The 27,011-nt window shown below is 48.8% G+C and overlaps 1 protein-coding gene across 8 annotated transcripts in view; it reads right to left on the bottom strand.

Annotated features, from left to right (window-relative positions):
- LOC144772708 (uncharacterized) overlaps positions 1–27,011 on the bottom strand; it is a 1,708,106-nt gene that overhangs the window by 478,910 nt on the left and 1,202,185 nt on the right. Inside the window, exon 12 of one of the 8 annotated variants that reach the window (XM_078657209.1) lies at positions 8,789–9,581. The exons of the other annotated variants lie outside the window; for them this stretch is intronic. Coding sequence (XP_078513335.1) covers positions 9,521–9,581 — 61 coding nt within the window. The 3' untranslated portion in view covers positions 8,789–9,520. Of the gene's footprint in view, positions 1–8,788; positions 9,582–27,011 lie in introns of those variants that run through there. 8 annotated transcript variants of the gene reach the window in all.

Genomic DNA, 27,011 nt, shown 5'->3' with positions numbered 1-27,011 from the left:
AGCTAGTTAATACCTCGTGAAGATGATTGTAATAATTCCCAGCGTGCCTGGTAACTGGAGCACAGGGCGCATCCAGAATAATGCAAACGTTATCACTTAAAAATGTAGCATGTAGAATTATGTGTAGGAATGAATGAGAAAACAAACATTGCTAGCCATGTCATATTTCCCATCCCAGCTGTCATACCCGAAATGGCATAAAGGAGCAGTAATGTCAGGTGCGGTATTATGGTGCCATATTACAGAGCCATAAACAGTGCACTGCCTCACAGCTGCTTCCTCAAGTGCAGCTTATTGCCAAATATATCCTGGGACTCGTGGGTGAATCTCTCGCTTTCCTCATACTGCACAACTTAAAATGTACAGGAATATTTTCCCCTCTCAACCCACCTCTCACTCTCTTTCTCCCACGCACTTTGTTCTCAATTTCCACACTCGCTTCTTTCTCCCTTTCGCTTCTTTCTCCCTTTTGCTTCTTTCTCCCTTTCTCTACAGCCCTGTCTCTGCCACCCTTTTTTGCCTCATCCGATTTCTTTCCCCTTTTGCTGTCTATCTTTCATCCCTTTCACTTTCTCTTTCTCCACTCGCTATCTCTTCTTCACTTTCTTTCCAATTCCTGTCTAAGGGATGTACGGCATTACGACGCGTACTTTTACAACGCGTGCCGTTACAACGCGTTTTTTTCAACGCAAGTCGTTACCACGACTTGCGTTGGAGGGGGGTGCGGACTTAGGAATTTTTTCATTTACTATTCCAACACCAGCCTACGTACAGTAGGGAAGGTGTTGGATAGTAAATTAAAAAATTCCTTGTCCTGCAGCGCCTTCCAGCGCAAGTCGTGGTAACGACTTGGTTTGAAAAGACCGCGTTGTAACGGCACGGCGGTGTAACAGCCGCGTCGTAAAGGCTGTTCACCCTGTCGGTTGTACGGCATTACGACGCGTACTTTTACAACGCGTGCCGTTACAACGCGTTTTTTTCAACGCAAGTCGTTACCACGACTTGCGTTGGAGGGGGGTGCGGACTTAGGAATTTTTTCATTTACTATTCCAACACCAGCCTACGTACAGTAGGGAAGGTGTTGGATAGTAAATTAAAAAATTCCTTGTCCTGCAGCGCCTTCCAGCGCAAGTCGTGGTAACGACTTGCGTTGAAAAGACCGCGTTGTAACGGCACGGCGGTGTAACAGCCGCGTCGTAAAGGCTGTTCACCCTGTCGGATGTACGGCATTACGACGCGTACTTTTACAACGCGTGCCGTTACAACGCGTTTTTTTCAACGCAAGTCGTTACCACGACTTGCGTTGGAGGGGGGTGCGGACTTAGGAATTTTTTCATTTACTATTCCAACACCAGCCTACGTACAGTAGGGAAGGTGTTGGATAGTAAATTAAAAAATTCCTTGTCCTGCAGCGCCTTCCAGCGCAAGTCGTGGTAACGACTTGCGTTGAAAAGACCGCGTTGTAACGGCACGGCGGTGTAACAGCCGCGTCGTAAAGGCTGTTCACCCTGTCGGATGTACGGCATTACGACGCGTACTTTTACAACGCGTGCCGTTACAACGTGTTTTTTTCAACGCAAGTCGTTACCACGACTTGCGTTGGAGGGGGGTGCGGACTTAGGAATTTTTTCATTTACTATTCCAACACCAGCCTACGTACAGTAGGGAAGGTGTTGGATAGTAAATTAAAAAATTCCTTGTCCTGCAGCGCCTTCCAGCGCAAGTCGTGGTAACGACTTGCGTTGAAAAGACCGCGTTGTAACGGCACGGCGGTGTAACAGCCGCGTCGTAAAGGCTGTTCACCCTGTCGGATGTACGGCATTACGACGCGTACTTTTACAACGCGTGCCGTTACAACGTGTTTTTTTCAACGCAAGTCGTTACCACGACTTGCGTTGGAGGGGGGTGCGGACTTAGGAATTTTTTCATTTACTATTCCAACACCAGCCTACGTACAGTAGGGAAGGTGTTGGATAGTAAATTAAAAAATTCCTTGTCCTGCAGCGCCTTCCAGCGCAAGTCGTGGTAACGACTTGCGTTGAAAAGACCGCGTTGTAACGGCACGGCGGTGTAACAGCCGCGTCGTAAAGGCTGTTCACCCTGTCTAAGTGTCTCTCGGTTCAGTTTTCCCTACTCAAGTTATTTTCCCTCTTTCTCTCTCAGACTGAATAGTGCTTTTTTAGTACTGTGTGCAGATAGCACATGTGCCACTGACACAACAGAAGCTAGCGGTTTGTTGAAGTGACAGTTTCGGGGAAACTGTTTTTAACTTTATCAGTGGGTTCTTCTACTCGCACTTTCAGCCTGTTGGGGCATGTAGAGACGTCATCTTGGGTCAGCACTCTAGTGTTCCCAGGCACATTCCTACTTATGGCACCAGCTGGGCGGACGCTCGCTTAGGGTCACATAGATCTATGTAGTGGGGAAATACCGGTTCCTTCACTCGAAACAGAGGCTTAGTGCAAATTTGCACTGAATTGAATTGAATGTTTTTTACTTGGGGAAACAGTTTTTTACTTTATCAGTGAGCTCTTGGACACGCACTGTAATGTTGTCCCCTCTGGACTAGTCCACGTCACCTAAGTGTGAGGGGACTCGTCCCCATGAACCCTGCAACATAATGAGAGTAGGCTGGCCCAGCGTACACTCGGCCAGCATGTAAGGAAGTTAATAAAGAGCCCTGGGTTCCTGGGCATGGTTAGTTGGTTGCTGGCCACTATCGGAAGTGTGTTGTGTGGCTCCTTGTGTTTCCCGAGTTAGACCCTGAGCCAAGACTCCACACTGCCGACGAGGTGGTCTCCCCACCCCACCGAACCTCACCGTGCCTGCCGCCTGCACCTGCTACGCGAAGACACCCCTGCCGCGCCTTCCACACCATCTGCCAGCCTCACCAAGCGCTGGGTCGCGCTCCGGCTACCACCTCCACGCGACCCTGCACCGGCAGCCGACATCCTCCCCAGCTACGGCAGCTCCACAGGCCGCGCACGCGCACACGCAAGCGTATGGCCTGCTAGAGTGCCCACCAGCTTCCGGCCCTTGGCATCGTGGCCCTCTGTGTTCCTCAGACTCTGGTAAGAGCATTGTCTCTCGCTCCCCGCCTGCATCCTCGCATCGCTCTACAAGCCACGTGCTCTTAGGACACAACGCTCGCCAGGCTCTGCCCATATTACCGCCCGCTGGAAGCCCGCCTGACTGCCTTTGCCTGCAACCAAGTGGCGCCTCAAGACAACAAGCTCCCACCTGGGACAGCTACACAGCGCCAAGACCGAGCTCACCTGTGCCCACTCCACAGTGCCCTCCTGTGACTGAGTGCACCCACCTGCCACACCTCGCCCACCCTGCTGACCATGCTGCTGCCTCCAGAGAGTCACCGCCTGTGCTGCAGCAGAGCGCCCTGCTCCACGCCACTCAGGATCAGGTGCTCTGTCCGCCAGTGCCTCAAAGTAAGGAATCTGCCACCCCAGTCACACCCACTGCCGTGCCCACATGGCTACTGTTCCCCCATTAGAGCCATTTGTCATCACTGGCCCCCCACCCTCCCAGGCTGCATGCTGGAAGGCATGGGTTGAGCACCGTGAGACTTATTTCGCCACCGCAGACATCCCAGCGCCACGGTGGAGGCCCATGCTCCTTCACCTTGGAGGGGCAGACATCCATAAAATTTCCAAGACTGTACGGGAGGCGGGCCCCAAGGAACTACAACACAATGTGCGACGCCATCACAGCCTATTTTGAACAGTTTCCCAACCCCGACTACAAGCGGTTTTTGCTCCGCCAAGCCCGCCAACTACCTGAGGAGCCTTTGGATATCTTCTATTCAAGACTAAAGGAACTGGTGAGCACCCGAACTCTCCCTGACGAGGATGACAAAATCCGGGCCCAGTCATACAAGGCTGCACATCGTCCAAACTGCGCGAACGGGTCCTGCAAGAGCACAACATGCCAATGAGGTACATCCTGACGCCTGGCCGCTCCAAAGAATAGTCCAAAGCCAGAGCAGCGCATATGGACCCCAAGCTGGCCTCCACAGTCAAAGAGGAACCGGAATGTGCCATTCGCACCAACTCTCAAGAACCATGACCGAAATCTACCAGGCCGAAGAACACAACGTCCCAGCTAAGCCCACAGAGTCGCCCATGCAGGTAGTGTGGAGGTCCATCACCTCATGACGGAGTCTGCCCCGCGCAGGGCAAGACCTGCAGCGCCTGCGGGAAAGTAAATCACTTCTCCAAAATATGCCGATCGATGCCAAGAAGGAGGCAAAATGGCCCCCGCGGTGAGTTTTCACAATTGAATCGCCCCCGATGGTCCCGCTAGCAGTGACATGGATGACGATGAGGCCGAATGCTGAACATTTTTATCGGCCGTCCAACATGCTACACCCATGTATAAAGTCAAGGTATAGGAACATGCGGTAGATGCCCTCATCGACAGAGGGGCTTCCATCAATCTCATGGCTGCCAGCGTCTACAAGGGTCGGCCGAATCCCCCTGCGCTACGTTTCACCAGAGTACAAATCTATGCCTACGGCACCAGGTCCCCACTCAAGCTATGTGGAGTATTCCAGGCCAACCTCTCTCACGAAACGGCACACTAACAAGCCAATATCTGTGTGTCACAAGAAGGATAAGGTTTTCAGCTTAGTTGCCAAACTGCACAAGACCTCTACCTGATTCACTTTGCATTCACCGTACATGTCAATGACCTACCTCACCTGGCGCAAGGTTTTGGAACGCTATTTGAAAGAACCGGATGCCTGAAAGGTCCAGCTGTCGGACTACACATTGAAAAGTCTGTTGCTCCTATCGCCCTCCGTCACAGGAGGATCGCCTTTCATCTCTGCCCCAAACTGGAAGCAGCGCTGCGCCTGCTAGAAAGAGCGGGAATTATCGAACAGGTGCGTGGCCCCACCCCCCGGGTGTCGCCCATCATCGTCGCGAAGAAACCAAAGCAACCAGAAGCAGTCCCCATCTGTGTGGATATGAGGGTCCCAAACCTCGCCATCAAACGCGAGCGCGACCTGACCCCGACTGTAGACAACATAATTGGAGAGCTAACCGGCTCCAAATGGTTCTCAAAGATGGACCTTCGCTCCGGCTACCACCAGATTCCCCTCCATCCAGACTCCCTGCCCAATCACTACGTTCCCCACCCATGCAGGACTCTGGCGCTACACTCGCCCCAACTTCGGAATCTCCAGCACTGCCAAAGTCTTCCAAAACATAGTCAAGAATGTTCTCCAAGGGCTGGAAGGCGTACTCAACGTAAGCGATGATATTCTGATGCACGCACCCACACTGGAGGAACATATCCAGCGCCTCCAAGCTGTATTCTCCCACATCCGAGACAGCGGACTCACCCTCCACCACGAAAAGTGTGAGTTCTTGAGAAGAGGCATCAGTTTCTTTGGCTATCACTTCTCCAACAAGGGCATTGGCACCGATCCAGACAAAAAGACATACAGAATGCCCCCTCCCGACGTCAGTGTCCAGCGTCCGCAGCTTCCTGGACATGGTCAGTACTGTGGGCGCTTTATCAAAAGTCTATCTGATCTGACCGGACCCCTCCGAGACCTCATCAAGACCACCAGCCACTGGGTTCTGCCTCACGAAAGCAGCCCTACCAGCCGACACGACGCAGGTATACTTTGACCCCCGGAACGAGTCCCAGCTGGTGGTAGATGCCAGCCCCATGGGCCTAGGGGCAGTCTTGGCCCAACAACAGTCCTGCGGAGAATGGGCCCCTGTCGCCTATGCCAGCAGGACTCTTACGCCCACGGAGCAAGGCTACTCTCAAATCAAGAAAGAAGCTATTGCAATTCTGTGGGGTTGCCGCCACTTCAATAGTTACTTGTACGGACACCCATTTACGGTTGTGACCGAACACAAACCCCTCATTCTACTCTTCCAGGGGTCTTTGTCGCATCCTCCACCACAGATAGAGAAGTGGGGCGTTGCAGCTTCAAGAATTCCAGTTCTCCGTGGAATACAGACCAGGCACCCGCAATCCGGTGGACTTCCTATCTAGGCACCCCAGACCAGTCACCGAACCAGAAGCTGCAGAAGCTGCAGCTACCGAAGACTATGTGCCAATGATCATTGAACGATCCAGACCCCTCCCCATCTCGCTGGAGGAGGTGATACAAGCCACAAGAGAGGACGATTGCCTTCAAATTGCCATCCAAGCAATCACCACAGGAGACTGGAGACCATTGCAAAACCCGACACCGTTCCGCAGGACCGAGGCCCAGACCACTCTGAAAGCACCAGGTGCGCCACGAGCCGTCCGTTTCCACCGAGGGCTGCCTCCTGAGAGGTCCTTGCCTTGGCCTTCCGGAGCGCCTGACTCACCAGGGTGCCCTCCTTGCACATGGGGTGCACCAGGGGATTGTGAAATTGAAGAACCGCCTCAGGAGCAAAGTCTGGTTTCCTAGTCTGGATCAACAAGTCAAATCAATTATCCAGCGCTGCCCAGTTTGCCTCGCAACCAGCCTGCCCTGCAGACCCACACCTGTCATCACGGAAGCAGGTCTCGACGCCCCATGGGAGAAAGCCAGCACAAACTTTGGCAGCCTACCAGGAGGACAATACATGTTAGTAGTCATGGACGACTTCATACGATATCAGGAAATCAAAATCGTCTCCTCCAAAGCAGCAGTAGTCATTCCCAAACTAGAAAAGATCATGGCAACCCACGGCCTAATTGGAGAGCTCAGGACGGACAATGGCCCGACACGCACCAGCGCTAAACTACTTGAGTACCTCTCATCCCATAGGATCAAGCACCGCCGGGTGACCCCCAGGAGGCCCCAGGCGAATGGAGAAGTGGAACGTCTAATGCGGACATTAAACAAGACGATCCAAAAAGCTCTAGCCGATGGCGACATCCCGGAACAAGTACTGTACCAGTTCCTCCGAGAGAATCGCCTCACACCATACTGTACCACCGGCATCTCTCCGAGCTGCCTGTGTTTTTGTCGAGTGGTGACAGATACCATTCTACATCATCCGTTGTGGGCAGAGTCCCCAAATTCTCAGAACCAATCATTAGCACGGTGGATGAAGACCAACCAGGAGCGTACCCGACTTCCCCTGCTAGAAACAGCTGGAGTCGATACAGCCTGCAGCCTCACCCCATGCCGTCTCAGAAATATCAAGATTTTATAGTCTGATATCGACCTTCCGATGGGAGACACAGGGGTACCGGCAGATCAAGTAGAACTGTTCCATAAGTGTTCAATTTTTCAGGACTTGTGTTTGCGTTTGATGTTTTGTTTCTCAATGCCCTGTGATGGTTTTGTTTTGGGGTAAAGGAGGAATATAATGTTGTCCCGTGTGGACCAGTCCACGTCACCCAAGTGTGAGGGGTGTCATCCCCTCGGACCCCGCAACGTAATGAGAGTAGGCTGGCCCAGTGTACACTCGGCCAGCACATGTGGAAGGTAATAAAGAGCCTGGGGTTCCTGGGCATGGCTAGTTGGATGCTGGCCACTATCGGAAGTGTGTTGTGTGGCTCCTTGTGTGACTCGAGTTAGACCATGAGACAAGACTCCACACGCACTTTCAGCCTGTTGGGACACATAGAGATACCATCTTAGGTCAGCGTTCTAGTGTTCACAGGTTCATTCCCTATTTATGGTATAAGCTGGGCATGCCGCTGATGCACCGAAGACGTGCCAAAGACAAGCCCGTCGGCGCCCGTCCACGTCCAACCGGGGCCAGGGGCCATACCCCCTGCCCGTTTTCCTACAGGTAAACTCTTATATTCTCCGGACCACCTCCTCCGACTAAGGGGGGTCATCAATGAATTTTTTTTCACATTCCCTATCCCTAATAAGGGATGACTCCACCAGTTCCCACTGCTCTTTTAAATTCTGTCCGACCCCTAAACCCCAGGCCACTTTGCAGAACCCCACACTCTATAAAATGTTTTTATTAAACATGAGGTCCTTACCCAACACTCTGCAGATATCTCTATCCTACTAGAAGAGGAACTTCCTGATTCTCTGTTCTTAATTGAAACGTGACTTAACAATGAGTCTGCCTTGACCTCGTACAATCCCTCCCCCTGGTTAACACATCCACCAGAAAGACAGTGAAAAAGGCAAAGGTGGTGGCATTGCCAATATACACAAAGGACAGTTTAAGTTTCATATCACAGCAGACCACCTACCTGACTGAAAGAATCTCTCCTGTGATAGGATTCCCGCCTATTCATACATTCTCAGGCATCTTAATTTATCATCCCCCTGGAGCCAATGGACAACTTTTTTAAACTTCTTTCCAAAACTGCTGCTAACTTAGCCAGCTCCCCCTCTAACTTTCAATCAATCAATCAGCGATTTATAGAGTGTGCTACTCACCCGTGAGGGTCTCAAGGTGCTGGGTGAGGAGCCCCAGATCAGTCGAAGAGCCAGGCCTTGATGCTCTTCCTGAAGGTGGGCAGAGTAGGGGAGCGTCTGATGTTGACTGGGAGTTTGGCTCCAAGCCTTTGCTGCGACGTAGGAGAAGACTCTTCCACCTGCTCTGGCTCTGAGGATGCGAGGGGTCTCGGCCAGAGCTAGGTAGGCGGAACAGAGATTCATTTTGGGTATGTGAAGGATACTCTCTCGTTGAGGTATTTGGGCCCGATATTGTGGAGTGATTTAAAGGCGCTGGTAAGTAGCTTGTGTGGTATTGGGTTTCAACAGACCTACATATTCTGCACGAACTCTCAATACCTTAGAATAAAAGTTGGCACGGAAACTGGAAAATGCAAAAGACACGTTTATTAAGACCCCATGGGGTGGTGGTACAATCCTACAGCACCCTTCGGTAATGCAAGGAGTATCACCCCGAACATTGGTGCATTGCTCCTTTTATACAGTTTACAGGAATGTAAGAAAAAGGCGGTACATCTTTACACGATTTTAGGTACAGATAAGGGCATTTTTGGAACACAGCCAACATGTGGGAGGAGTTTAGTACCACTGGTCAATTTGAAGAACATTCCTAAGCAGTGACCGATCATTAACCTAGAGAGCTTGAATACGCATGTGCAGGCTTGACCACTGCTAAAAATAGCCGGTTGCTGGGCAGATCAAAATGGTCATCGAGAGAGAGAAAGGACAAAAGGGCATGCTGACCACGAGGCAGCACATTCACTAAAATGGAAGCCAGCAATACAAAATGGCCTCCGGAATATGGTCAAGCTAACAATGAGAAGTTTGTGTAGCTGAAGCAAATGCTAACCCAATCGCTGTCAAATTACGACACTTGAATGTTACTCTCTTCTCGACGGGGAGCCAGTAGAGGTCTCGTAGGTCCTGGGTCATGTGCTTGTGTCGTTGGGTTCCCAGGATGAGTCTGGATGTGGTGTTCTGGATGTTTTGGAGCTTGTGTAGCAGGGTTCTGTTGATCCAAGCCAAACAACCGCAAAGGTGCACCACAAAAAGCAATAAACAGATTCAAATGTTATTAATGAGCAAAAAAGAATGTTTTTCGTTAGCGAGATGTTGTTATTCTTCAAGTAGTCTTTATTTTCAATTATTCAATACAATGTACAGCCGACGCGTTTCGTCCCAAGCTGGGACTTCTTCAGGGCTGTCGGTAAAAACATACAAGCAAATAATTACTCTAATATATACATAAGATAACAAACACTAAAACAACATCCACAATTTACAAACCATTATTTTAAAAAAAAGTGCTAAAACATAGGCATTTAGAGCTTGTACAAACAAACAACATCTACCCACAAAAAGCATGATGGAAAAGGGCCTATATGTACATGGACAGTTATGTACAGGTGATTATATATACAATATTTACATTTATAGAGGATTAAATCCTTAATCAGACACTGGATATTTTACATTTTATGCTAACAGGGAAAACTTAGTGAATACTTGAATTATCACTAGAAATTCATTGGCAATAAGCAAACATAGCTCAAGGTGTATCTGCTGGACCAATTACTTCATGTATATGGGATTCTCAAGGCAAGGAGAAACTGAGGATAAAACCTGGGGGCACCACAAGGACCGAACCAGAAATGGAACACAGTATGGTGTGGGGGATTAGCTCGAGAGTATTTCCAAAGTCGACTGTTGCTGAGAACTAACCAGTGGGTTTTACTCTTTTAATGGATAAAGGGAGACACAATTGGCAATATTTAAAACCCTTCATTCAACAGAAAAATAAGCGGTTGACTTGGTTACCTTTTGTAAATATGGTCTGTCCCCTTTTAGAATGAAAATATGCAGACAACAGAGAGTCCGGACACCGTCTTCCCAGATTCAATTTTCCATTGTGCACTTTGATGTGTATAATTCCTGTTGTTTTTTTTCCCATCCAATACGGAACAGACAGGGTTGTACCTCCAGGGACACAAGGGAAAGTAGAGACAGAATCAGATTCAATACCTTACAAAGTGACGGAGAGAGTAGGGAGAAACTACGCTTAAAGAGTCCGGCCAAAGAATTATCTCAACTTACTATGTACTCATGTACTTGTTCAGAACTAGGATAAGTGGAATTCCTGAATGTAGGTAAAGATCACTCTCACAACTTAATATGTTTGTAGTTCTTTTACATGTTCTGAAAAACATAAGGGATATGTATAAGCGAATTGACATTAGTGGATAAAGACTGGGGATGGGATGTAAAAAAGCCTTCACATCAGAGAAGTTTACCTGTAATATTAACAGAATATCAGGGGACAAAGAGGTCCTATAGGTCCCCGGGAAGAGGATGTGGGCACTGTATTCCAGTAGGCCTGCCAAGTGGAGAATAAACAGAGAGGGTGTTTGTTGTTAATATAGCGAAAATTTGAGGGATCATTGATATATATTCAGATACCCTAAAGCGTGTCCTACCCCTTAACTTGCATGGACAAGCCTTACTTAAATGACCAGCTAGTCATATATGGGAGATTTAAAAGAACCATGTTCCATAGTATAACGCTAAAGAGCGATCTAACACCTAGTTGGAGTGTGGGCGCACAACAGTGATGACAGCCCCTTTCCGAGGGATTTTACTACAGACCTACAGTGTGGGCGCACAGCAGTGATGGTAAAACCATTCTGAAGGATTTTACTTTGGACCTACAATTGGATCTACAGATCATAAAAACAACTCTGGGGGAACATAACAGTGATGGCAAACCCCTTCTGTGGGTTTTTACTACAGACCTACAATTAGTTCTTCAGACCATAAGAACAAATCTGGGGAAAGTCTTATTTAGATCTGTTGATCCAAGCGTATAGGGCGTTGCCATAGTCTAGTCTGCTGGTTATGAGTGCGTGGGTGATGGTCTTTCTGCATTCGGGGGGATCCTCTTGAAGGTCTTGCGGAGAATGCGAAGGGTGTTGAAGCTGGTGGAAGCGACAGAGTTATCTGGTGGCTCGTGGAGAGAGAGGAGTCTAGGATTATACCAAGGTTTTGGGCATGGTCTGTTGGACTGGGAGGGTTTCCGAGGGCGGAAGGCCAACAGGTGTTGCCCCAGGTGGTTGAGGAGTGCACCAGGATGAGGACCTCTGTCTTCTCTGAGTTGAGCTTCTGGCAGCTGTCGTTCATCCAGGCTGCAATGTCCTTCATTCCTTCCTGGAAGCAGAGCCTGGTGTCTTCGGGATTTTCATGAGGAAGAGGATGAGCTGGGTGTCGGAGTAGGATACTATGCTGAGCCCATGCTGTCTGACGATGGCGGCGAGCGGGGGCATGTAGATGTTGAACAGCCTGAGGCTGAGCAAGGATCCTTGGGGTACACCGCAGTTGATCTCTGTGGGTTCAGAGAGGAATGGAGGGACTGATCCTTTAGGTCCTGCCTGTGAGAAAGGAGCAGATCCAGTTGAGGGCGATTCCTCGCATACCGGTGTTGTGGAGTCAGGCTGCGAGCGTGCAGTGTGAGATGGTGTCGAAAGGCTGCGGAAAGGTCTAGTAGGATGAGGGCCGCAGCGTGGCCCTGGTCGAGTAGCATGCGGATGTCATCGGTAGCGATGAGGAGGGCGGTCTCGGTGCAGTAGTTGCTGTGAAATCTGGACTGGGAGGAGTCGAGAATGGTATTCTCTTCAATGAAGTAGGTCAGCTGGGCATTGATGAATCTCTGGGTGAATTTGGCTGGGAAGGGAAGGAGAGAGATGGGCCGGTAGTTTTTCAGGTCCATCAGGTCAGCCGAGGGTTTCTTGAGGGGGGCTTGACCTCCGCCCACTTCCAGTCATCGGGGAAGATGCCAGATTCGAGGGAAGTGTTAATGTTCCGGCCTAGTTCGGGTGCTATGGCGGTGGTGGCTCTGTGGTAGATGCGTGGCGGGCAGAGGTCCACGGGGGCTCCTGAGTAGGTGTTCTTCATGGTCGCTATGGTGTCTTCAGTGGCAGCAGGTTTCCAGGTGGTGATGGTCGGCTGGTTGTTGGTGGTGGAGATGGGGGTGATGTCTGGCATGTGTTTGCTGAAGTTGTCGTAGAGGGCCTTGATTTTCTGGTGCAACCTTACAATATTAGGAGATCTCAAATTACATCTAGATGACCCCGCGAACTCAGTCGCCTCTGAGTTAGTTAGAAATCTTTCAGTGTTTCAGTTCAAACAAAAAGGTATTGGGTCCACTCACTCCAAAGGTTATTTACTTGACTCAATCTTCCTGAATGGCGACAAAATATCTGGGGGGGTTTCTATCCCCCTGCCATGGTCAGATCATTATATGATTCCCCTTTTCTGGGGCACCACAGGACCCCATTCCTCTTTTGGCACCGTCAGTATCCAAGAGCGCATGTGGTTTAAACTCCTGTTAGAACAGTGGGTCTCAGTTCTTGAAGATACCAGGCCCACTCTAGAGCCTAACCCCATTGTTGCTAACGATAACTTTAACCAGTGGATTGAGTCCTCCTTGGACCGTGTTCTACCCCAAAAATGTATCCGCAGAAAAGTCAGGACCAGTACTCTTCTGAGCTCTGTGAACATAAACAAGTCCGCAAAAGACTAGAAAGAAAATGGAGCAGGGATTACGCAAATTGAAATATAGGGATTCCATAAAACTCTACCAAGCTGAAATAAAATCTGCTCAAGCCTCCTATTATGATGAAAAAAATCAGCCTTGCGTCCAATTCCCGGAGGGAAATCAACCGTATCGCAAATAATTTTCTCAAACCTCCTTCTCCACAAGCTCCCATTGATGGTGCCCTTGCACGCTATAACGAACTGGCAGAGGACTTTCATAAAAAAATTCAAGACATATACATCACCTTCCCTCTCGCGGCCTGCCGCAACAACCTGCCCCTTATGAACACTGTACCACGTTCCACTGAGCATCTACTTGAGGAAATCCTCTTGATAGACCTTAAGTCCTTAGAAGATACCTCCGCCCTTGTAAAATCAGGCTCTCCCAGAGATCCGATTCAAAAAGGGGGTGGTCCCTCACCACCCCTTTTTGTAAATACTCCCAGAGATCCAGCACCCCCTAACTCTCTGAACCAGGCCACAGGAACAGTTCTCCTAGGGATACTGGAACTGATCAACTCTTTCATCTCTACTCGATTAGTCACTCCAACGTGCAAATGTGCTATGGTGAAAGCACTACTCAAAAAACCAAATCTCGACCCTGATCTCCTAGGAAACTTTCGCCCCATCTCCTTCCTCCTGGTGATCAGCAAGATCCTTGGAAAGCATGTTAACTCAGTCTTGTCCACTTCTTTAATGTCCCACAACCTTCTGAACTCCTCCCTTCTGCACTCCTCCCAGACTGGCTTCCAACCCCAACAGGGGACAGAAACTGCTCCTTTAGTGGTGGTTGAAGAGTCCAGGAAAAGGTACAGTGGTTATCATCCTTCTAGACCTCAGTGCCGCTTTTGACACTATCAACTACAACATCCTGATCCTCAGACTCAGAAATTTGGAGTGTCTGGTGGTGTTATCAGCTGGTTGCAGTCCTTCCTGGAAGATAGGTCTTTTCAGGTCTTCGAAGGAGACCATATCTTCAAGTTTATGTCTCTCAGCTGCTGTGTCCCTCAGGGATCGTTCTTGAGCACCACATTGTTTAATGTATATATGAGCCCACTGGCTGAGCTAGTCCTTCCATTTGGTATTAAGATAGTCACATACGCTGATGACGCAGAACTAGTTGTGGCCTTAAATCAGTCATAGAAATTATCTTCCGGCCTGGGCCCCTGCTTGGAGAAGGTGGCCAAGTGGATGGAGCTCTCCTGCCTTAAACTGAATGGAGAAAAGACAGAGCTAATGCTCATAGGTAATTCCCCCATCTATAATATAGGGTTGCGGTGGCCAAACTGTCTTGGCCCTGCTCCTGTCCCTAAAAATCAGATTAAACATTTGGGCATGTGGCTGGACACATCCGAGAATTTTGAGTATCAGGCGAAGAAATTAGCGGCCACCTGTTAGGGCATTCTCAGGATGCTCTGTAAAGTTCTTCCTCTTCTTCCTTTTTTGGCTAGGAGACTACTGGTCCAGGCTCTGATTCTTTCCCGCCTGGACTATGGGAATGCCCTTAATCTATGAGCTCCCTAAGCAACTACTTCCAAGTTGCAGGTTGTTCAAAACTGTGCAGCTCGTTTGCTGCTTTAGATCCCCAATCATCAATCCGCCAAACCAGCATTGAAGGCTCTTCACTGGCTACCTGTATCGGAGAGAATTAAATTTAAGCCTCTATGTATTGCCCACAAGTTCTTCTGGGGGAAAGGACCGCCTATCAATTAATTAATCTATTATCTCTCCCTATCGGCCAAACGGATGTTTCCACTTGACCAATAACTGTCTTGCTCCATTACCCAACATAAAAAAGGTGAGAAGCAGCTGGCGTTCATTCTCCTATAATGTTGCGAAGCTTTGGAACACCCTTCCACCTCACTTACTTCTTGAGTCAAATCTTCTGGCCTTCTGGAAACTTATCAAAACATGGCTTTTTTAAAACCTCACCCAGTAATCTGTTATCTTCCGTCTGCTGCAACTATTAGCACCGGGATGCAATAGGGTAGCTACACGCTCTATAAATACTCTTTCTATTCTATTTTTCTATTCATGTCTGTTTTTTGCTGTGTACCAATTCAAGTTTTAAATGCAGGTCCCGGTACTACTTTCAAAGATGTGGCTAGTGGGGTGAAGACAAAGCTAGGGGTGGGTCGTGGGCACCAGTAAACTCTGTCACACGGCAGAGCATGGGAGTTATTGCCAAACTTTGTACTGCAAGCAGAGCTCAGAGTTGCAAAACTCGGCAAACTCGGATGGTGGAGTGGAGTTTATCGCCCACACCTATCTGACACAGAATAGTTACATTGATACTTGGTGAGGTCTCACAACCACCCCAAAAATTAATCAATGTTTTTCACACTCAGCTCAACCCTTTAGTATCGAGGCCAAAGCAGTCAGGCTTAACTTATAGGCATGTGTAAAAAGCTTTTTCAAAACTCGAACAGTGATAAAGTGAAAAAACAACATAGGAAAAATCCCAAACCAATTTACAATAATAGAGAATATTTCAATAAATAAGAAGTCCACATTTGTAAAGCGCACAATCACCCGTAAGGGTCTCTAGGCGCTGGGGGCCGTCGGGAAGATTAAGCGAGCTATTGCCCAGAGTCACATGGTGCTGGGCTAATCTGCCGCCGGAACCGGGGATCGAACCCTGATCCCCAGATTCCAGCGTCAGTCGCCCTGGCCGCGGCGCCACACCTCTTCCAACCATATTAGTAAACCTCCTTGACTTCGAGCTTTCCACCTTCAGATTTAAACTATTTAGGAGCACCTTTCCCCAGCAATATCAAACTGCAGGCTTTAGCCAAAGAGAGCTTTATGCAATCAGATACTGCTGTCGAGGAGGTACCACTAAACTGGATTTGCTGCTCTATCCGGAGTTATGGCATAGTCAGGCCTACCGGCGAAGCGCCCCTTGGCGGATCGGCTTGCAACTAGGTCCCAGTTTTCCATCGGTTCTGCAAGCTGACAACTTTGAAAAACATTTAAATCCCAGGTTTGAGGGTTAGGGAGGAGGAGACTGATTGATTGGTTTGGCAATTTTTAAGGCGCAAACAAATGCCTGCATGCACCAAGACACTAAGTTCTAAGATTCTAAAATTATTCTAAGGGATCAGGACTTGATTGGGACCACTTGAGGGTTAAGACTCACTCCACCCTAGGCCAGCAGCAGGGTCCAAGACAGTCCGGGTTGGAACAGGTCAGCTGAGCAGTTGCAATAATGTTGTAGAAAATGGCCTCTGGGCATTTATTGTGTCCCTGTAGCCTACAATGGAGGTCAGCCAACTAGCCACGGGTGGGGGAGAATCTTTTTGTTTATCTCCTAAACTGGTTTTGGTCAGTTCACACCTCTCCTCTGGGTTTAGTTCCAGCCTGGCTAGTAAAACAAAGACAATGACAAGGCTGGTATCAGGTACTTCTGTCTGAACTGGTTCAGTAAAGGGGGTGGTGATGAACAGAGTGCCTGAATTAAGCAGACCACTCTTACCCAGTCCAAAGATCAGGGCTTGATCCACCACCGTTTTTTAGCTCACTGCACCATCCCAGCTCAGAACTTGGCTATATGCAAATTAGTCTGTTCCTGTCCCAGTGCATGATGGGAACAGGGCAAACCAAACTACCAAGCCAATTCTTGTACTGGGAAGGAAACAAGCTTCCGGGGACCGGTTTCTGCCATTTCAGGCGTCGTCGGCCCGGCTTGCTTGAATCCTGATGGTGCAATGAGCAAGGGACTCACATCTGAGTATACCCTTCCACGCTTATGGTGGACAAAATGATTCAGTAAAGGGGGTGGTGATGAACAGAGTGCCTGAATTAAGCAGACCACTCTTACCCAGTCCAAAGATCAGGGCTTGATCCATCACCGTTTTTTAGCTCACTGCACCATCCCAGCTCAGAACTTGGCTATATGCAAATTAGTCTGTTCCTGTCCCAGTGCATGATGGGAACAGGGCAAACCAAACTACCAAGCCAATTCTTGTACTGGGAAGGAAACAAGCTTCCGGGGACCGGTTTCTGCAATTTCAGGCGTCGGCGGCCCGGCTTGCTTGAATCCTGATGGTGCAATGAGCAAGGGACTCACATCTGAGTATACCCTTCCACGCTTATGGTGGACAAAATGATTCAGTAAAGGGGGTGGTGATGAACAGAGTGCCTGAATTAAGCAGACCACTCTTACCCAGTCCAAAGATCAGGGCTTGATCCATCACCGTTTTTTAGCTCACTGCACCATCCCAGCTCAGAACTCGGTAGCTTGTCTCCTTTCTGGTGAAGAATTGGCTTGGTAGTTTGGTCTGCCCTGTTCCCATGATGCACTGGGCCAGGGACAGACTAATTTGCATATAGCCAGGTTCTGAGCTGGGATGGGGCAGTGAGCTAAATAACGGTGATGGATCAAGCCCTGATCTTTGGACTGGGTAAGAGTGGTCTGCTTAATTCAGACACTCTGTTCATCACCACCCCCTTTTCTGAATCGTTTTTGGCCACTATAGGTGTGGCACGGTATACTCAGACATGAGTCCCTTGCTCACTGCTCCATCAGGATTCAAGCAAGCCGGGCCGACGAGGCTGAAATGCCAGAAACCGGTCCCCGGTAGCTTGTCCCCTTTCTGGTGAAGAATTGGCTTGGTAGTTTGGTCTGCCCTGTTCCCATGATGCACTGGGCCAGGGACAGACTAATTTGCATATAGCCAGGTTCTGAGCTGGGATGGGGCAGTGAGCTTAATAACGGTGATGGATCAAGCCCTGATCTTTGGACTGGGTAAGAGTGGTCTGCTTAATTCAGACACTCTGTTCATCACCACCCCCTTTTCTGAATCGTTTTTGGCCACTATAGGTGTGGCAGGGTATACTCAGACATGAGTCCCTTGCTCACTGCTCCATCAGGATTCAAGCAAGCCGGGCCGACGAGGCTGAAATGCCAGAAACCGGTCCCCGGTAGCTTGTCTCCTTTCTGGTGAAGAATTGGCTTGGTAGTTTGGTCTGCCCTGTTCCCATGATGCACTGGGCCAGGGGCAGACTAATTTGCATATAGCCAGGTTCTGAGCTGGGATGGGGCAGTGAGCTAAATAACGGTGATGGATCAAGCCCTGATCTTTGGACTGGGTAAGAGTGGTCTGCTTAATTCAGACACTCTGTTCATCACCACCCCCTTTTCTGAATCGTTTTTGGCCACTATAGGTGTGGCAGGGTATACTCAGACATGAGTCCCTTGCTCACTGCTCCATCAGGATTCAAGCAAGCCGGGCCGACGAGGCTGAAATGCCAGAAACCGGTCCCCGGTAGCTTGTCACCTTTCTAGTGAAGAATTGGCTTGGTAGTTTGGTCTGCCCTGTTCCCATGATGCACTGGGCCAGGGACAGACTAATTTGCATATAGCCAGGTTCTGAGCTGGGATGGGGCAGTGAGCTAAATAACGGTGATGGATCAAGCCCTGATCTTTGGACTGGGTAAGAGTGGTCTGCTTAATTCAGACACTCTGTTCATCACCACCCCCTTTTCTGAATCGTTTTTGGCCACTATAGGTGTGGCAGGGTATACTCAGACATGAGTCCCTTGCTCACTGCTCCATCAGGATTCAAGCAAGCCGGGCCGACGAGGCTGAAATGCCAGAAACCGGTCCCCGGTAGCTTGTCTCCTTTCTGGTGAAGAATTGGCTTGGTAGTTTGGTCTGCCCTGTTCCCATGATGCACTGGGCCAGGGACAGACTAATTTGCATATAGCCAGGTTCTGAGCTGGGATGGGGCAGTGAGCTAAATAACGGTGATGGATCAAGCCCTGATCTTTGGACTGGGTAAGAGTGGTCTGCTTAATTCAGACACTCTGTTCATCACCACCCCCTTTTCTGAATCGTTTTTGGCCACTATAGGTGTGGCAGGGTATACTCAGACATGAGTCCCTTGCTCACTGCTCCATCAGGATTCAAGCAAGCCGGGCCGACGAGGCTGAAATGCCAGAAACCGGTCCCCGGTAGCTTGTCTCCTTTCTGGTGAAGAATTGGCTTGGTAGTTTGGTCTGCCCTGTTCCCATGATGCACTGGGCCAGTGACAGACTAATTTGCATATAGCCAGGTTCTGAGCTGGGATGGGGCAGTGAGCTAAATAACGGTGATGGATCAAGCCCTGATCTTTGGACTGGGTAAGAGTGGTCTGCTTAATTCAGACACTCTGTTCATCACCACCCCCTTTTCTGAATCGTTTTTGGCCACTATAGGTGTGGCACGGTATACTCAGACATGAGTCCCTTGCTCACTGCTCCATCAGGATTCAAGCAAGCCGGGCCGACGAGGCTGAAATGCCAGAAACCGGTCCCCGGTAGCTTGTCCCCTTTCTGGTGAAGAATTGGCTTGGTAGTTTGGTCTGCCCTGTTCCCATGATGCACTGGGCCAGGGACAGACTAATTTGCATATAGCCAGGTTCTGAGCTGGGATGGGGCAGTGAGCTAAATAACGGTGATGGATCAAGCCCTGATCTTTGGACTGGGTAAGAGTGGTCTGCTTAATTCAGACACTCTGTTCATCACCACCCCCTTTTCTGAATCGTTTTTGGCCACTATAGGTGTGGCAGGGTATACTCAGACATGAGTCCCTTGCTCACTGCTCCATCAGGATTCAAGCAAGCCGGGCCGACGAGGCTGAAATGCCAGAAACCGGTCCCCGGTAGCTTGTCACCTTTCTAGTGAAGAATTGGCTTGGTAGTTTGGTCTGCCCTGTTCCCATGATGCACTGGGCCAGGGACAGACTAATTTGCATATAGCCAGGTTCTGAGCTGGGATGGGGCAGTGAGCTAAATAACGGTGATGGATCAAGCCCTGATCTTTGGACTGGGTAAGAGTGGTCTGCTTAATTCAGACACTCTGTTCATCACCACCCCCTTTTCTGAATCGTTTTTGGCCACTATAGGTGTGGCAGGGTATACTCAGACATGAGTCCCTTGCTCACTGCTCCATCAGGATTCAAGCAAGCCGGGCCGACGAGGCTGAAATGCCAGAAACCGGTCCCCGGTAGCTTGTCTCCTTTCTGGTGAAGAATTGGCTTGGTAGTTTGGTCTGCCCTGTTCCCATGATGCACTGGGCCAGGGACAGACTAATTTGCATATAGCCAGGTTCTGAGCTGGGATGGGGCAGTGAGCTAAATAACGGTGATGGATCAAGCCCTGATCTTTGGACTGGGTAAGAGTGGTCTGCTTAATTCAGACACTCTGTTCATCACCACCCCCTTTTCTGAATCGTTTTTGGCCACTATAGGTGTGGCAGGGTATACTCAGACATGAGTCCCTTGCTCACTGCTCCATCAGGATTCAAGCAAGCCGGGCCGACGAGGCTGAAATGCCAGAAACCGGTCCCCGGTAGCTTGTCTCCTTTCTGGTGAAGAATTGGCTTGGTAGTTTGGTCTGCCCTGTTCCCATGATGCACTGGGCCAGGGACAGACTAATTTGCATATAGCCAGGTTCTGAGCTGGGATGGGGCAGTGAGCTAAATAACGGTGATGGATCAAGCCCTGATCTTTGGACTGGGTAAGAGTGGTCTGCTTAATTCAGACACTCTGTTCATCACCACCCCCTTTTCTGAATCGTTTTTGGCCACTATAGGTGTGGCAGGGTATACTCAGACATGAGTCCCTTGCTCACTGCTCCATCAGGATTCAAGCAAGCCGGGCCGACGAGGCTGAAATGCTAGAAACCGGTCCCCGGTAGCTTGTCTCCTTTCTGGTGAAGAATTGGCTTGGTAGTTTGGTCTGCCCTGTTCCCATGATGCACTGGGCCAGGGACAGACTAATTTGCATATAGCCAGGTTCTGAGCTGGGATGGGGCAGTGAGCTAAATAACGGTGATGGATCAAGCCCTGATCTTTGGACTGGGTAAGAGTGGTCTGCTTAATTCAGACACTCTGTTCATCCCCACCCCCTTTTCTGAATCGTTTTTGGCCACTATAGGTGTGGCAGGGTATACTCAGACATGAGTCCCTTGCTCACTGCTTCATCAGGATTCAAGCAAGCCGGGCCGACGAGGCTGAAATGCCAGAAACCGGTCCCCGGTAGCTTGTCTCCTTTCTGGTGAAGAATTGGCTTGGTAGTTTGGTCTGCCCTGTTCCCATGATGCACTGGGCCAGGGACAGACTAATTTGCATATAGCCAGGTTCTGAGCTGGGATGGGGCAGTGAGCTAAATAACGGTGATGGATCAAGCCCTGATCTTTGGACTGGGTAAGAGTGGTCTGCTTAATTCAGACACTCTGTTCATCACCACCCCCTTTTCTGAATCTGTCTGAACTGGGGCAGGTTACTTTGAAGTGTAATCAATGCAGGGCACATCTTCTCCCAGCCATTCTGTCAGGAAGACCCACTCCCCTTTACATCTATGCGCTTTGTTTACTGTCTGGTTCCAATTCACATAGGGTAGTGAGGGCAAAAATCTGGGTGACTGTAGGAAACTGGCTCTTTATATAGTATACTAAAAAAGGTATACTGTGTAAAAAGTCCAGATTTTTTAAATCACTTATAAGTAGACAGGGCTTGCTCTAGCAATCCCAAGGTGCTCTATTTGCGGTAGGGGGGTCAAGCAGCCGTAGGCTTATCGAAGAGTGTTAGACATTTGTTGCATACTCAGAATGAATAAAGGATGCATGAAGTCAAGATAGAGATCCCCACCAATTTAGAAAAATAAGTATTTTAATATATATTTTGAAACCAAGAACTTCATAAATAGGTACGTACTTTTTCAAGATATTTTTTTTACAATTTGAGCAATGATAACCAACAGTGCGTTTTTATGCAGTAATGCTTTTCCAAGGGAGAAAGCAGATTTATTGCATAAATAAGCTTCCAATGCAATTTTATGGGCCCCCTTTTGGTCTTGAGGTTTTTGGGGGCCAAGGACCAAAGTTCCACCAGCAGATCGATCGTATGTGCCCTGCGGAGTCCAGGTGCAGAGGTGCTGACGGGTTGGTAGCCTAGCGGGCTACATCTTAGAAAGGGTGGGGGGGTACTTAGACATAGGCAGCAAAATGGGACTTAGGGGCAAGTCCGGGATTCCCCCAATGGGGGCTCACAATGGGGGCTCAGTTTGTGAGGGCCCATGGAGCAAGAGGAAGCAGTCAGCTTCCTAGGCCTGGGCTTTGGTGGCTCAGGTGCAGAGTCTTTTTAGCTGGCTGGCTCTTGTGCATCAAGGTGCTAAGGTTCTTAGTGGAAACCTGCAAAGGGGGCAAAAACTGGACAGCTGGGTCACTCTAGGTGCTGGCCTCTGCAGTTCTGACATCTCTCATTTACTTGTCGGCATCGGTGTCATTGGAGTCTGAACTAGATGGTAAACAAGCTTTGGTCATGGCAAGTGTTCCGGTACCCTGGGTATATTGGTACAGGGAGTCTCCAAACCTGGCAAGGCAATGGATCTGGCCTCTTGGAGTAGACTAACCTTCTCCTGGGTGGCTATGGTTGAGTCTGGAGCGGCAGGCAGGGTTCTGTTCTTGCGGTGATCAGCTCTTCAGAGTCTTCTTATTTTATGTTAGGTGAATATGAAATTCTGTAGTCAGGGGGCCAACTGAATATTTAATTTAGGGGTGTAGGGAAGTGAAGTGTAGTAGCTGATTGGCTAACTACCCTTGGGGTCACTACGCCACACGTATAACCAACTACTGTGGGAATTGGGCATAACCATGTTTCCTAATTTTGCCAACACCAAGATGGCAGAATTTTTCTAGAGTTGGCATATCGGGCAGCTCACCTTAGTGGTGTGTCTTACCTAGGTGTTCTCCACACCTCCTTGCAAACTAATTTCCTGCCCCTCCAGATGCCAAATGGGCAACCAGTAACATTCTCTGACTCATCTGCTAACTGCGACTCTTCTGACCCTGGTGCAGGACCCTGCCCCTCTTCCCACAACCCCATTTTTTTAGGGAGAGGCCAGCCATTCCAAATGGAGAGTTAACTCGATGTAGGATTTTTTAATAAACAGGAAGCTTGGCGCTCAGGCTGCTATGCGTAATGTGCGTGAATGAGGAGAGTAAACCCAGTGCTGCCAGGTCAGGGGAAATACCCTGTAACCCCTACAGATGTGTGGGTCGCGAGAACCCACCCCAGTGAATAGGAACAGGGTCCTGGGCATATGGTATGAGGATAAAGTACTGGTAGCAATGTCTCGTATTTGTATTCAAGCGGTCGACACCAGTAGATTAGTTTGAAAGTTTTTATTGATGTAACCACAAACAAGAAACCAGCCAACACGTGTTTCGTCACAAAGCGGGATGTGACCCGTGACTCTTCAGGGCTGGGAATGATACAAGAAAATGGGTGAAAGAGTATATGTACAATTGCTAGAGTAATGTTAAAAAACCGCAACAACTTGGTGTGTAGATCAGAAGCACCCATGTAGCGTGGGAACCCTACGTGAACAGTAATGATAAATACAATGAAATTGTGACTTTGTGTACGTACAGACGTTCCTGTGGCTGAATCATGACTGTACTTTGGAGAGAAACAGGCGGTACAGCAAGTGACATGATCTAAACAATGTAGTGAGTGGTGGTGCTAGAGTGGCATCAGAACTGTGAAATCATTAAGTCATGACAACGGTATGGCGTTGGGTATAACAACTAGAACGTGGCTGGGATGTCAGGATGGATTTTGAAAAAGGGGGGTGGTGATGGACAGAGTTTCTGAATGATGCAGAATACTCTTACCAAGTCAAGAGATCATGGTTTTAATCCATCACCGTTTTTTAGCTCACTGCACCATCCCAGCTCAGAACCTGGCTATATGCAAATTAGTCTGTTCCTGTCCCAGTGCTAATTTGCATATAGCCAGGTTCTGAGCTGGGATGGTGCAGTGAGCTAAAAAACGGTGATGGATTAAAACCATGATCTCATGACTTGGTAAGAGTATTCTGCATCATTCAGAAACTCTGTCCATCACCACCCCCCTTTTTCAAAATCGGTTTTATCCACACTATGTGTGGGAGGGTATACTCAGACGTGAGTCCCTTGCTCATTGCACCATCAGGATTCAAGCAAACCGGGCCGAAGAAGGCTGTGATGCCAGAAACCGGTCCCCGGGAGCTTGTTTCCTTCCCAGTATAAGAATTGGCTTGGTAGTTTGGTTTGCCCTGTTCCCATCATGCACTGGGACAGGAACAGACTAATTTGCATATAGCCAGGTTCTGAGCTGGGATGGTGCAGTGAGCTAAAAAACGGTGATGGATTAAAACCATGATCTCTTGACTTGGTAAGAGTATTCTGCATCATTCAGAAACTCTGTCCATCACCACCCCCCTTTTTCAAAATCGGTTTTATCCACACTATGTGTGGGAGGGTATACTCAGACGTGAGTCCCTTGCTCATTGCACCATCAGGATTCAAGCAAACCGGGCCGAAGAAGGCTGTGATGCCAGAAACCGGTCCCCGGGAGCTTGTTTCCTTCCCAGTATAAGAATTGGCTTGGTAGTTTGGTTTGCCCTGTTCCCATCATGCACTGGGACAGGAACAGACTAATTTGCATATAGCCAGGTTCTGAGCTGGGATGGTGCAGTGAGCTAAAAAACGGTGATGGATTAAAACCATGATCTCTTGACTTGGTAAGAGTATTCTGCATCATTCAGAAACTCTGTCCATCACCACCCCCCTTTTTCAAAATCGGTTTTATCCACACTATGTGTGGGAGGGTATACTCAGACGTGAGTCCCTTGCTCATTGCACCATCAGGATTCAAGCAAACCGGGCCGAAGAAGGCTGTGATGCCAGAAACCGGTCCCCGGGAGCTTGTTTCCTTCCCAGTATAAGAATTGGCTTGGTAGTTTGGTTTGCCCTGTTCCCATCATGCACTGGGACAGGAACAGACTAATTTGCATATAGCCAGGTTCTGAGCTGGGATGGTGCAGTGAGCTAAAAAACGGTGATGGATTAAAACCATGATCTCTTGACTTGGTAAGAGTATTCTGCATCATTCAGAAACTCTGTCCATCACCACCCCCCTTTTTCAAAATCGGTTTTATCCACACTATGTGTGGGAGGGTATACTCAGACGTGAGTCCCTTGCTCATTGCACCATCAGGATTCAAGCAAACCGGGCCGAAGAAGGTTGTGATGCCAGAAACCGGTCCCCGGGAGCTTGTTTCCTTCCCAGTATAAGAATTGGCTTGGTAGTTTGGTTTGCCCTGTTCCCATCATGCACTGGGACAGGAACAGACTAATTTGCATATAGCCAGGTTCTGAGCTGGGATGGTGCAGTGAGCTAAAAAACGGTGATGGATTAAAACCATGATCTCTTGACTTGGTAAGAGTATTCTGCATCATTCAGAAACTCTGTCCATCACCACCCCCCTTTTTCAAAATCGGTTTTATCCACACTATGTGTGGGAGGGTATACTCAGACGTGAGTCCCTTGCTCATTGCACCATCAGGATTCAAGCAAACCGGGCCGAAGAAGGCTGTGATGCCAGAAACCGGTCCCCGGGAGCTTGTTTCCTTCCCAGTATAAGAATTGGCTTGGTAGTTTGGTTTGCCCTGTTCCCATCATGCACTGGGACAGGAACAGACTAATTTGCATATAGCCAGGTTCTGAGCTGGGATGGTGCAGTGAGCTAAAAAACGGTGATGGATTAAAACCATGATCTCTTGACTTGGTAAGAGTATTCTGCATCATTCAGAAACTCTGTCCATCACCACCCCCCTTTTTCAAAATCGGTTTTATCCACACTATGTGTGGGAGGGTATACTCAGACGTGAGTCCCTTGCTCATTGCACCATCAGGATTCAAGCAAACCGGGCCGAAGAAGGCTGTGATGCCAGAAACCGGTCCCCGGGAGCTTGTTTCCTTCCCAGTATAAGAATTGGCTTGGTAGTTTGGTTTGCCCTGTTCCCATCATGCACTGGGACAGGAACAGACTAATTTGCATATAGCCAGGTTCTGAGCTGGGATGGTGCAGTGAGCTAAAAAACGGTGATGGATTAAAACCATGATCTCTTGACTTGGTAAGAGTATTCTGCATCATTCAGAAACTCTGTCCATCACCACCCCCCTTTTTCAAAATCGGTTTTATCCACACTATGTGTGGGAGGGTATACTCAGACGTGAGTCCCTTGCTCATTGCACCATCAGGATTCAAGCAAACCGGGCCGAAGAAGGCTGTGATGCCAGAAACCGGTCCCCGGGAGCTTGTTTCCTTCCCAGTATAAGAATTGGCTTGGTAGTTTGGTTTGCCCTGTTCCCATCATGCACTGGGACAGGAACAGACTCATTTGCATATAGCCAGGTTCTGAGCTGGGATGGTGCAGTGAGCTAAAAAACGGTGATGGATTAAAACCATGATCTCTTGACTTGGTAAGAGTATTCTGCATCATTCAGAAACTCTGTCCATCACCACCCCCCTTTTTCAAAATCGGTTTTATCCACACTATGTGTGGGAGGGTATACTCAGACGTGAGTCCCTTGCTCATTGCACCATCAGGATTCAAGCAAACCGGGCCGAAGAAGGCTGTGATGCCAGAAACCGGTCCCCGGGAGCTTGTTTCCTTCCCAGTATAAGAATTGGCTTGGTAGTTTGGTTTGCCCTGTTCCCATCATGCACTGGGACAGGAACAGACTAATTTGCATATAGCCAGGTTCTGAGCTGGGATGGTGCAGTGAGCTAAAAAACGGTGATGGATTAAAACCATGATCTCTTGACTTGGTAAGAGTATTCTGCATCATTCAGAAACTCTGTCCATCACCACCCCCCTTTTTCAAAATTGGGATGTCAGGATGTACATGAGGGGCGTAGATGGGCTATCAAGCTAAGCAGAGGTGTCATCGTTGACGCGCATGAGTGGGAAGAATATGCCATGTAGGGCAGAGGAGGTCATCCAAAATGTGATTATAATTTGGTTAACATATGGGTCCCTCCCATTTGATTACAGTGGTTCCTAAGCATGATATTTGCCTTTTTGACACTGTCTTCATGTGTAGATGATTATTGTTTTGCAATCTTTGTCTTGTGCCTCTTATTCAGTAATCACTTTTTCATCCCATCCCCCACTTACACCACCAGTCCATTCATGGCCATACCCATGGTCACCCATATTCCATCACTGGA

The sequence above is a fragment of the Lissotriton helveticus genome, chromosome 8 (genome assembly GCF_964261635.1).
Source record: "Lissotriton helveticus chromosome 8, aLisHel1.1, whole genome shotgun sequence".
Lineage (NCBI taxonomy): Eukaryota > Metazoa > Chordata > Amphibia > Caudata > Salamandridae > Lissotriton > Lissotriton helveticus.
The sequence above is the reverse complement of the archived record's forward strand: the minus strand, read 5'-3'. Positions and strand labels throughout refer to the sequence as shown.